We start from the raw sequence: 13,324 nt of genomic DNA, 5'->3' as shown, positions 1-13,324 counted from the left end.
TTTCAAAACACACAAAATACACAAAATATAAATATGGAAAAATGATTGTATTAGGTTGTCCAGGGACACAGAACTAATAGAATATATACATAGATATTTAAGAGGAGATTTTTTATGGGAATTTGTTCATGTGATTATGGAAGATGAGACATGCCATGATATGCCCTCTGTAAGCTGGAGAACCAGGAAAGCTGGTGGCATAATTCAGTCCAAGTCCAAAGGGCTGTGAATCAGGAGAGCTGATGGTGTAACTCCCAACCTGAGGCCAAAGGCCTGAGAACTGGGGTGGGTGGCCTGCTGGTGTTAAGTCCCGGAGTTGGAAGGCCCCAGAAGCAAGAGCTCTGATGTCTCAGGGCAGAAGAAGGTATACATCCTAGCTCAAAGAGAGAGAGAATTTGTACTTCCTCAATCTTTTCGTTCTATTTGGGCCTTCATGGGATTAGATGATGCCTGCCATATTTATGAGGGAAGATCTTTTCTTAGTCTACTGATTCAAATGCTAATCTCTTCTGGAAACACCCTGTCAGACATACTCAGAAAAAATGTTTTACCAGCTCTCTGGGCATCCCTTAGCTCAGTCATTTTGACACATAAAGTTAATCATCACAAATCCACCTCTTATCAACTTGGCACATCTATGCATCTTTTAACCATACTCAATCTCCAAATAAAGACAATAAGACTATACTTCTGCCTAACATGATAAAACTATCCTTCCTACAACAGAAAATGCACCAATCCCTTTATCAGAAGAGGAGGTACATTTATTTTGTTTTTTCTTTATGAAATTATGTTTTGATATCTTATTTGGATATTCGATTAAAGCAACCCAAACTGGAGCTTGAGTCTCCAGTTTGTTAGCGTCAAGTTGAAGCTATTTTCACATTGCTGTATTGAAACGGAAGCAATGCATTTCATGCTATTTAACACAAATCAGAATATTTTGGGTGAATTTAGACAAGCTGAGTAACAGTAGTTCTCATAGATCCAAAGATCTTCCCACTTTTTCCTGTAAGGTGGAGGAAGTCATCAGAATTATTCTCTTATTATTGGGGAATGCTAGAAAGGAACTATAGAGCTCTCCATGCTTAAGGTTAATTACACTCTGAGAACTATAGCTTGGGGAGATAATGGTCCACTAGCTCTCTCAAGGGAAGTCTTAGTTATGGATAAAATCACACATCAGCTTCCTGATCAATTTCACAGTCCTACATCTGTGCTTGTCTTACATATGGCTGCATAATAAACAAAGGGTTCTGGGATGGACCCCCTCTACCTACTAGCAAAAGTCACATCATACTACCATTACAGAGCCTTATTTAGGCATTGCTGTCTTTAAATGCAAATATAACAGAGTTTGAGAAGCAGAAACTCTATTACTAAACAACACTCTAAAGGGATTATGTGTTATCTAAACCAATGTTTTTCAAATTAAGAATCACCTGGGTTGGGAAGAGTGTTGTCAAGTCCACGTTAAAAAATGGTTACCCTTAGTCCTATTTATTTAGAACTTACTGAGGAACTTCTCAAAATCTTAATTTTTAAAAGCTCCTCACATGATTTTAATAATCGTGTACATGTGAAACACATTTTTTAAAATCAAAACTGGCCTGTACATTAGAATCACCTGGAGAAGTTAAAAAATAAATACAACTAATGTCTAGACTCCACATACCAAGATGCTGAGTCAATTTTTCTTTTTTTTTAAATTAATTTTTATTGGATTATAGTTGCTTTACAATGTTGTGTTAGTTTCTACTGTACAGCAAAGTGAATCAGCTATACGTATACATATATCCCCTCTTTTTTGGATTTCCTTCCCATTTAGGTCACCACAGAGCACTGAGTAGAGTTCCCTGTGCTATATAGTAGGTTCTCAATAGTTATCTATTTTATACATAGTATTAATAGTGTATATATGTCAACCCCAATCTCCCAATTCATCCCACCCCCCCTTCCCCCCTTGGTAACCATACGTTTGTTCTCTACGTCTGTGTCTCTATTTCTGCTTTGCAAATAAGATCATCTACACCATTTTTCTACATTCTACATATATGTGTTAACATAGGATATTTGTTTTTCTCTTTCTGACTTACTTCACTCTGTATGACACTCTCTAGGTCCATCCACGTCTCTACAAATGACCCAATTTCGTTCCTTTTTATGGCTGAGTAATATTCCACTGTATATATGTACCACATCTTCCTTATCTCTTCCTCTGCTGATGGACATTTAAGTTGCTTCCATGTCCTGGCTATTGTAAACAGTGCTGCAATTAACACTGAGGTGCATGTGTCTTTTTGAATTATGGTTTTCTCTGGCTATATGCCCAGTAGTGGGATTGCTGGGTCATATGGTAGTTCTATTTTTAGTTTTTTAAGGAACCTCCGTACTGTTCTCTATAGTGGCTGTATCAATTTACATTCCCACCAACAGTGCAAGAGGGTTCCCTTTTCTCCACACCCTCTCCAGCATTTACTGTTTGTAGATTTTTTTGATGATGGCCATTCTGACCGGTGTGAGGTGATACCTCATTGTAGTTTCGATTTGCATTTCTCTAATTAGTGATGTTGGCATCCTTTCATGTGTTTATGGCAATCTGTATATCTTCTTTGGAGAAATGTCTATTTAGGTCTTCTGCCCATTTTTTGATTGGGTCATTTGTTTTTTTGATGTTGAGCTGCATGAGCTGTTTGTATATTTTGGAGATTAATCCTTTGTCAGTTGCTTCGTTTGCAAATATTTTCTCCCATTCTGAGGGTTGTCTTTTCATCTTGTTTATGGTTTCCTTTGCTGTGCAAAGGCTTTTAAGTTTAATTAGGTTCCATTTGTTTATTTTTGTTTTTATTTTCATTACTCTAGGAGGTGGGTGAAAAAAGATCTTGCTGTGATTTATGTCAAAGAGTGTTCTGTCTATGTTTTCCTCTAAGAATTTTATAGTGTCTGGTCTTACATTTAGGTCTTTAATCCATTTTTAGTTTATTTTTGTCTGTGGTGTTAGGGAGTGTTCTAATTCCTTTCTTTTTGAGTCAGTTTTTCTGAGGTTGGTCCTGGTCATCAGTATTTTATAAAAACCCTCCATGTGATACTACAGTGAGGACAGGGCTAACAACTACTGATCTAGAATTGGAAAACTGATGTTCACAGCAATCTCATTAATTCCTACTGCTTACACCTGGCTTATCTCATTCACTTATATTACTCTCTTGGCCTTTACATGTAACTGAGTCTACAGCCTATAAATATTGAGCACTCTCTGCACTAGAAAGTGTAGCTGCTTGGAAGTAGAGATTTCAAAGACTAAAACCTAGGGAACTGAAATCAGGTTAGAGAGAGAGCGTTCATGCTGGTACAGGTGGAGGCAGCTTTTTGAAGGGACCCAGATCGGGGCCTCCACCAACGTAGCAGATGCTTATGGGACTTATTGAAGGGAGAGGAGCAGCTAGTGACAAGGAAGGACAACAAAAGTAGAAAGAGAGTGGAACAAACAAACAACAAAAAAAGAATTTATGCCTCTCTCTTGACAAGAAAAGTAGACCAAGATATTGCTTTGGGGAATCTTAGCAAAACGTATAGAACTTTTCAGGTTTGCCTTCAGTGGGACTATTTTGTTTGTTTGTTAAGTTTGATGAAGTCCTGGTTCTTTGTCCTTTCAGATGTTTTGGCCACCTCATGACGTGAATGATTTGCTCAAGGCGCTGATACACCAGTACAAGGGCAGGAAAAAAGCAACTGAATTCCTCCTAATCCAAGGGCTCAAAGCAGGACATTGAAGGATCAAGCCTGAGCATTACCCATAAAGGTGCAGGCCAGAAGCTTCCAAGATTCTTATTTATTTTTAATTTTTTAAAATTGAGATATAATTGACATGTAACATTGTATTAGTTTTAGGTGTACAACATAATGATTTGATATACGTATATACTGCAAAATGATTTTTTGGTAGTTTTAGGAAAGTATATCAAGAAACAAGGGCACTCTCCTTAAAATTAATCCAATGGTCTTATCATTTAACTGGACATAAACATTTGAAAATCTTAACTATATCCCTAATTCAAACCAAACTCCTTAGCTTGGGAATCCAGTGCCCCTCCCACTTAAGTCCCAAATTATCTTCTTAGGCAACATCCCACCATTTTCTGTATGCTACTCTCTACTCATATTATTCAGATGTTTTCTTGTCTCTGCACATTCACTCACACTGTCAGAGACCTATCTGTTCTTCAAACTACAGCAAAAATGTTCCTTCCTGCCCCAAACCTTCTTGACTTCTTCCTTCCTTGGAAGTAAATTGCAGAACATTTTATTTCTACTTCTCACTAACCTTATATTCTAAATTGTATGGTTTTGGAACATGTTTCAATATACAAAGATGTGAAGGCCAAATTGTTGAGAAATTTATATTTCTAAATTTACTTTGGCAGTCAATAGAGGAAAAAGAGATTGGCTTGTTTAACTTCTTATGTTTCTATTCTGCCTTATTTCCTTTGCTATCACCTGATTTCTTTTCCATCATGAATAGTTTCAGCAGATACTTCCCATTTTGTCAACTAGATTGAAGCCTAGCTTTGAATCTATTAAATACAGCTGTTGTCATTTGCTGTTCCTCAAGCCCAGACATGATAGATCTGTTATCGTGTCAAAGTTCCAGAACTAAAATTTCATTTCACTTATTACAAGTGAAAGCACAGAGTACAAGTTCCATATTTCCTGTTATCATTTGAAGGGTAAGAATCTCCCTTCCTCTAATGTAATGTCTCTATAATGCAGGGTTTATTTGCTTCTTGGGGAGAATATTATCGAATCACATTCTTTGTTTGGGGTTCTGTTTGTTTGTGTTTGTTTTTAATATTTTAATAGCTTTCTGTCATGTGATTGTGGGAATGACCCCCCTTACCTCTCTAGCAATTCAAGTTCATAGTACCCCTAATTGTCTGATTACATTTCCTAGTGGAACACCTACATGATTCATATCTATCTGCATTTTCAAATTTAAAAGTACACTGTTTAGATAGTAGATATTACATATAAATAGAAAGTTTCATGGTGGCATAAACTAGGGTTGTTAAAACACTTATGTCCTTGTTTTCATGTTGAATGTTGTTAAAAACATTTTAAATTAATCTTACAATTTGAGTATCGCACTCAGGGGTACTCAGATATTCTTCCTTTGTAGTCTCAACTTGAGAGCTCTCATGGGCTTCAGAAGTGGTTTGTTGAGCCTTGAGAGAGAAAGAGAGAGAACATTAAAAAGAGAGAGAAATAGATTCAACAGAGAGATCCTAGGACTATTGTAAAACATGATACAATGGCAACATCACACTCAAAGAAAAAGAATAAAATGAAAATTTATATATATCAGAGACCTTAAAAACTGTACCTTAAATATTAACTGTGAAATTAAATAATTTCTATTCAACTTTATATTAGTGCTGTCCAATGGGATTATTTTCCCACTGGAAATATTTATTTCTTGCATAATAAGCTTTTATTTTAAGGATCCTGGTTCCTCAAAAAAACAGGAATCCTATCATTTCTCTTTATTTTAAACCCCAGTATATCTGGGAAATAATAAGCACGCATTGTGTTTTTTTAATAGGAAATAAGATGTTTTCTAACATCTCACTGTAATTTACAAAAGAGAATTATATTCACTCCAATGCTTCACTAACCAAGTACTGTTTTATATCTCCAGAAACCCTAAATATTATTATAAATTTCTCTGTGCTACTTTTTACACAGAAATGCCAATGCACACGATCCAAGTTAGGTCTTTGGAACCTTCATTCTTGAAATGAAATACTGACTAGATTAAAAAGAGGCCTTAAATAGGTACTTTAGTTCCAGTAGGGTGACTTGTCCAAGTTGTTTCTACAATGAGACACTTCTTATGGTTCACATTCCCAGTCTTCAGAAGCACCCTCTGTTTCTGCCCATTCCCAGCTTTGTTACTTCTGTCTTCTCCTGGATAGTATGAGCTCCTGATATTCTATCATTAAAGCTCCTTCATTTAATTTGGTAAGGGTCAATGTTGATTGCTTGTAATCACAGAGACTTGAATGATACTGGGAGTCAATCAATAAAATAAAACTGACAGTACAACATAAGGGCTGAGATAGAGGTTTGCCATTGAAACCAACAGGAGGGAAACCTAACCCAGCTAGGTAAGCTGTAAAAAATAACACCAGGTTCACCAATGATGGAGATTACATTTTAGAGTAGGTATTCAATATCTTCCTTAAAATATAAATATGCCCATATTGATAAATGTTAATGTTTGCTTAATTATATTTTCTTATGCAAATATTGTGTATTTATGAAAATGCTCCCAGATTTTGGTGGTGAGACTTAGGTAAGAAATATGTGCAGAATAAAAGGTTTTATCTATCTGTTTATCATCTACCTATCTATCTATCTATCTATCATCTATCTACCTATCATCTATCTATCTATTTTTGTAGGCCTTTGCTATTTTGGACAAAATATAAAAGGGACTTTTATTTACAGTTAAGTTCAGAAAGGGGAAAAGAATGACAGTGAAACTTTACTCCTCCATAAGTTTGGCAAAGGCTACCCTTGTGCTCATATATTAAACAACTGGGGTGCCTAGTTTGTCAATTTCTATATCTATTTACGAAAGTTATCTCAACTCTGCTTCAGGAAAAAAAATTACATATATTAATTACTTTTAACAACTGGAGGAAATTATACATCACTTCACCAATGTGAGCAACAATGCATGAAAAGTTAAATTATTTTAAATACAAAACCTTAGTATTAATTGCAGAACTGGTTGCATTAAGCGTAATACATGCAATCCTTAATGTAAGCATTTGCTATCAGTGAAATGGTTCCTTTTATTTTATTTTAATTTTTATTTATTTATTTTTGGCTGTGTTGGGTCTTCATTGCTGTGTGCGGGCTTTCTCTAGTTGTGGTGAGCAGGGGCTACTCTTCCTTGCGGTGTGCGGGCTTCGCCTTGCGGTGGCTTCTCTTGTTGCTGAGCACAGGCTCCAGGCACACGGGCTTCAGCGGTTGTGGCTCCCGGGCTCTAGAGTAAAGGCTCAGTAGTTGTGGCACACGGGCTTAGCTGCTCTGCGGCATGTGGGATCTTCTCAGATCAGGGCTTAAACCTGTGTCCCCTGCATTGGCAGGCAGATTGTTAACCACTGCACCACCAGGGAAGCCCCAATGGCTCCTTTTAGAAAGAAGCCTTATTGAGTCTGATGAATTAACAAAGAATGGGAACTGATTTTGGGGAACGATAATGTATTTTGGAGTTAAAGAAATGTGAATTCTGGTTCTGGATTAGCACATAAATAAATAAGGGCCTTAGACAATGTATACAACTTTGGAGGGCCTCAGTTTTCTGCTGCCCTGCTAAATTAGGTCAAGAACACCTAAATTGCAGTATGTTTTTTGTCGGTTTTTTTTATTTGTTTGTTTGTTGTTTAGGGTAGTTTTAGGTTCACAGCAAAATTGATAGGAAGGTACAGAGATTGTCCATAAAGCCCCACCTCTCACACAAGCATAGCCTCCCCCATTATCAACATCACTCACCAGCGTGGTACAAATGTTATCAAGGATGAACCTACATTAACACATCATAATCACCCAGTGTCCATGGTTTATGTTAGGGTTCACTCTTGGGCGAAATTCTATAGGTTTGGACAAATGTATAATAACATATATCCATGTTTATGTTATCATACATAGTATTTTCATTGCCCTAAACATCCTCTGTGCTCTGCCTATTCATCCCTACCCTCCTCACCCCTGGCAACCACTGGTCTTTTAATTTTCTCCATAGTTTTTCCTTTTCTAAAATATCCACAGTTGGAATCATACAGTATGTAGCCATTTCAGATAGGCTTCTTTCATGTAGTAATGTGCATTTAAGGTCCTTGCATGTCTTTCTATGGCTTGATAGCTCATAGCTCTTTAGTGTTGATTAATATTCCATTGTCTTGATGTACCACAATCCAGGAATAGATGGATTTACTGGTGAATTCTATCCAACAATTAAAGTGGAATTAATTAATATCTATCCTTCTCAAACTCTTCCAAGAAATAGAAGAGAACACTTCCAAACTCATTTTATGAGTCTAGCATTACCCTAATACTAAAACCAGACAAGGATACCATGAGAAAAGAAAATTGTACGCCAATACTCTTCATGGACATGGGTGCAAAAATTCTCAACAAATCTTAGCAAAACAAATTCAACAAGACGCTAAAAGTTTTCAGGCACCATGAACAAGTAGGATTTCTTCCAGGGTTGCAAGGATGGTTCAACATTCAGAAAACAATCAATGTGATAAACAATATTAACAAAATGAAGGATAAAATCACACAATCATTTCAGCGGACAGGAACAGCACATGAAAAAATTCAATATGCATTTATGATAAAAATTCTCAATGTGGGTATAGAGGGAATATACCTCAACATAATGAAGGTCATATGTGACAAGCCCACAGCTAACATCATACTCAATTGTGAAAAGCTGAAAGTGTTTCCTCAGAGATCAAGAACAGACAAGGATGTCCACTCTCTTCACTTTTATTCAACACAGTATTGGAAGTCCTAGCCAGAGCAATTAGGCAGAAAAAAGAAATAAAAGTCATCCAAATTGGAAAGGAAGACATAAAACTGTCACTATTTGTAGATGATGTAATATTATATACAGAAAACCCTAAAAACTCGCAAAACCATTAGATCTAATAAACAAATTCAGTGAAGTTGAAGGATGCAAAAACAATGTACAAAAATCTTTTGTTTTTATACACTAATAACAAATAATTAGAAACAGAAATTAAGAAAAAAATCCTATTTACAATTGCATCAAAAATAATAAAATGCCTAGGAATAAATGTAAACAAGGAGTTAAAAGACCTGTACACTGAAATGTAAGACAATAATACTAAAACTGCAGAAGAAGTAATTAAATAGAAAGATATTCTGTGCCAATGGATTGGAGGAATTAATTGTTAAAATGCTTATACTACCTAAATCAATCTACAGATTCAGTGCAATCCATGTGAAAATTCTAAGGTATTTTTTAAGGTAAGAATGAAACTGTACCACTATCTTACATCATACACAAAAATTAATTCAAAATGGATTAAAGACTTGAATGCAAGAGCTGAGACCATAAAACTCCTAAAAGAAAACTTAGGTGGTAGACTCCTTGACTTAGATCTTGGTGAAGATATTTTGGATCTGACACCAAAGCAAAGGCAACAAAGGCAAAAATAAATAAGTGGGACTACATCAAACAAAAAGGCTTCTGCACAGCAAAGGAAACCATGGACAAAATGAAAATGCAGCCCACTGAATGGGAGAAAGTATTTGCAAATCACATATCTGATAAGGTGTTAATAAACAAAATATATAAAGAACTCATACAACTCAATAGCAAAACACTAAAACAAAACAAAACAAACAATCTAATTAAAAGATGGGCCAAAGATTTGAACAGACATTTTCCCAAAGAAGACATACAGGTGGCCAACAGGTACATGAAAAGATGCTCAACATCACTAATTATCAGGGAAATGCAAAGCAAAACCACAATGAGATGTCACCTCATACCTGTTAGAATGGCTATTATCAAAAAGACAAGAAATAACAAGTGCTGGCGAAGATGTGGGAAAAGGGGACTCTTCTGCGCTGTTGATGGGAATGTAAAATGGTGCAGCCACTATGGAAAACAATATGGATGTTTCTAAAAAATTTAAAAATAGAACTGCAATATGATACAGCAATTCCACCTCTGGGTATTTATCCAAGAAGATAAAAACACTAACTTGAAAAGATATATGCAGCCCCATCAACCTAAGTGTACATCAATGGATGCACTGATAAAGAAAGTATGGTATATATGTATATACACTATGGAATATTATTCAGCCACAAAAATAATGAAATTTTGCCATTTGGAATAACATGAATGGACCTTGAGGGTATTATGCTAAGTGAAACAAGCAGGCAGAGAAAGACAAATACTGTATTATCTCACTTTAAAAAAATACAGAAAAAGAAAATAAGCTCATAATTACAGAGAACAGATTGGTGGTTGCCAGAGGTAGGGTTTGGGGCGTAGTGGGTGAAATGGATGAAGCGGGCCATATCTCCCTAGTAATGAGGACCAAAAAGATGAATGAAGTGATTGAAATTGTTATTTTCTTTTGTTGACTTAATTTAATTCTCAGGGGTCCTGACCAGTAAATGAGATCATGAGCATTTTAAAGGCAAGAACAATACCTTTTTCATCTCTATAACTTCTCACAACTAGCATCAAGGTGGACTAAAGGAAGATGTTTGATATTATCTAAAAGATTAGAAACATCACAGAACTCTTTAGATGAGGTCTCATCTGAACTCTGTGAGGCTCTGGAATAAAGAATAAAGAAACTAAGACTTTGGAATAAAGAAACTAAGACTCTGAGAAGTCCCCCGAGTCACCAAAATCAAATAGGTAGAGCCAGTGATTTAACCCAAGCTGTCAGATTCCGATTTCTTTGTTCATCCAACTCCATCTTGATACCTCTCTACTAGGTGTGATAGTGGTTGACAGGATTTGTCACCATTTACTACAAGCCCCCACTTCACTCTCAAATTATATAATAACTTCCCGCAGGGGCTCTCGTTTTTGTATTATGAGATACTGGTAAAAAGAAAGAGGACATCTATCGAGTATTCTTGGCCTTAGGGTCTAGTTTTCTAAAATATGCTTTAACTTCATTAAAGCGTGCTTTTTGACCAAGTAAGTAACTGCTTTAAGAAAATTAAAAAAAAAAAAAAAATGGATGTAAAAGTTACACTCTACTTGAAGAATACAAATACCCATATGTGTTAATTAAATTAAATCTGCTAAATACATCATTTTATTTTCCTACATCTTCTTTAATTTTGGCCTACTAAAAATCTCTGATGGTTTTATACATTTACAGGTTGTTGACAGATCAAATCATCAGGAGGGGTGGCGTGCTTATCATCCAATCATGATCTTCCCAGACTCATTCCTTCTTTAACTTTAATTCATGTACATAGAACGAGACAAAGTTAGTGACCAGAAAAATTGTCTGTAATGATAATTAAACATATTTTGGGAGAAGATGGCCCAGAGTGTTAAACAAACAAACAAAAAATGTTGAAAGGACAATGCTTTCTCCTTGCTCTATCTCCCTCTCTATCCTGAAGGTAAGATAATATGGTACAATACACACACCCACATAGACAGAGCTTAGAAATTTATAAACAGTAAAAATCTAGCATAGGAATTGTGCATGAATACACGGCTAATATCAGTAATATTGATAATGCCCCAAACATGTTTTTATGTTGGTTGGTGGACTTATGTGTGTTTGTTTTATTATTATGTACACAACTTAGGTAAACACATAAAATAATTAAATGTTATGTCAGTTACGAAATATATCTGTTGATGTGGAAACCGTTCATACTTTGTTAACATAACATGGTTTACACAACATTATGCACAGTATCATCCTGTTCTGCGAAAGTGTATTAAAATGAGTATGTACTAAGCAAAGTTTATGAGAGAAAGTATGTGAGATATTTTTTTTTTCTACTTGGAGGAATTATGGAGTTGTTCTATGCTGTTTTTAAATCTTTTGCTGTTTTCTGTTTATATTTTCCTGAAATAGCATAGACTATTTCTAAAATAAGAATAACATGCTAAAAAATATAAAATATTATATGTAAGAGCAAGATTTATCCTAGTCAAAAGAATTTTAAGCAATATGATGGAGGAATTGAGGCTAGAAAACTAGACTTGAGGACGGTCTTATAGAATCAGATTTTGACATAAGGAAAAGAGGAATTTGGGAAGAGGATTTAGACCTCAGAAAAGGTAAAAAGGAGAGAGTTCTAAAACAAAATGAGGTTTGTGAGAATTAAAAATAGTACATGAACATGCTTCAAGGAGAAACTTTCAAAAGTGGAAAAATAAGTTATGTCAAGTAGTTGATGGATTTGACCCCCAGATTGAGGAGTTTAGACTTTAACCACTAAGTAACGGAGAACTTAGGTGGTATATAAACAATAATACTTAACACCTTGACAACCTTAGACAGAATTACTCATAGGGTTGGTGCTTGTTAACTTCAGTCATTGCCACACGATTCAGTTAACTTTGTGTACATACATACACACACATTTTTATATACTATAAAATAACACCTATGGAGATTGAGAAGAAAAAGTTTTCATGGGTATTTCTAAACCTAATTTCTAAATAACACAGTTGGTAATGAATTATGGAGTAAATGTAATGTAAATAATAGCAAATGTTGTTTATTCAAGAGAATTATTCTAAATTAATCATGAGAAATAGAATATTAGTGTTTCCAAAGTGTTTTGAATATGAATACTGCTCTACTAAACTGAATTACTAATTACTTGACAAGTAATAAATGTCTATTAATATTTCAGAATGACACAAATCTTTGTTTATATCAGAAAGAATCATTTAACAATAATTTATTTTCTGAATAATTTCCAAAGAATAATCAGTAAATATGTTGCTTATGCCCTGTGGTATTGCTGACAACTTTCAGATCCTAGAATAAGTCAGGAACCTGATTATCACATATATGGATGTATGTGGCCCATATGCACAAAGAGGACGATTTGAGAGTGGGTTGGAAGAGTGCATGGATATGGTGTGATTAAAATTTGGAACAAGGAAGTTAATTTAGGTGGGAGTAAACACTTCCTGGTTTAAAAAGTTGAAATAACTGAAGTAAGAAAAAAGTCCTGTTTGCTTTTTTCCTTTCTTTCTTTCTTTGGCGGGGAGGTGCATGACAATAATAGTTTATATTTATAGAGTCCTTGCCACATGTCAGAAAAATCTAAGTATGTGCATTGTGTCTCAATAACTAACCATGTTACCTTTTAAGAATGAGGAAACTACAATTCAGAGTTTAAGAAACTTGCCCAAATACAACAAGCAAGCAAATGGTAGACTTCACTCAAATATTCACTCCTTAATGATAGTGAATTCTAATATAAGGCCACTTTAAAAATTAGGGAAAAAAATCGATATTTTGGGTCAATAAGCTTAATTTTTTAACCTACATTCTTATAAGCTGCTTTCTAAATAAAGCATCTCTGAAACATATTAGAAAGAATAGTATTCACAATGCAACAATTCATCTCCAGAGATTAAATGGTTTGTAATTACTAAACTTTAATCAATCAATTCCCCTGAGTATACTGAGACGTTCCTGTTAAATGTATTCCCTTTCATCTCATTTTAATGGAAACAAAAAGAAGCTAAAAATGCCCAGATAACCCT

The 13,324-nt window shown here is 35.0% G+C and overlaps 1 protein-coding gene across 1 annotated transcript in view; it reads right to left on the bottom strand.

Moving 5' to 3' along the window:
• LUZP2 (leucine zipper protein 2) overlaps positions 1 to 13,324 on the bottom strand; it is a 429,813-nt gene that overhangs the window by 13,670 nt on the left and 402,819 nt on the right. Inside the window, exon 10 of the mRNA XM_061203161.1 lies at positions 5,130 to 5,222. Coding sequence (XP_061059144.1) covers positions 5,130 to 5,222 — 93 coding nt within the window. The remainder of the gene's footprint in view (positions 1 to 5,129; positions 5,223 to 13,324) is intronic.

This window comes from Eubalaena glacialis, chromosome 10 (genome assembly GCF_028564815.1).
Source record: "Eubalaena glacialis isolate mEubGla1 chromosome 10, mEubGla1.1.hap2.+ XY, whole genome shotgun sequence".
Lineage (NCBI taxonomy): Eukaryota > Metazoa > Chordata > Mammalia > Artiodactyla > Balaenidae > Eubalaena > Eubalaena glacialis.
The sequence above is the reverse complement of the archived record's forward strand: the minus strand, read 5'-3'. Positions and strand labels throughout refer to the sequence as shown.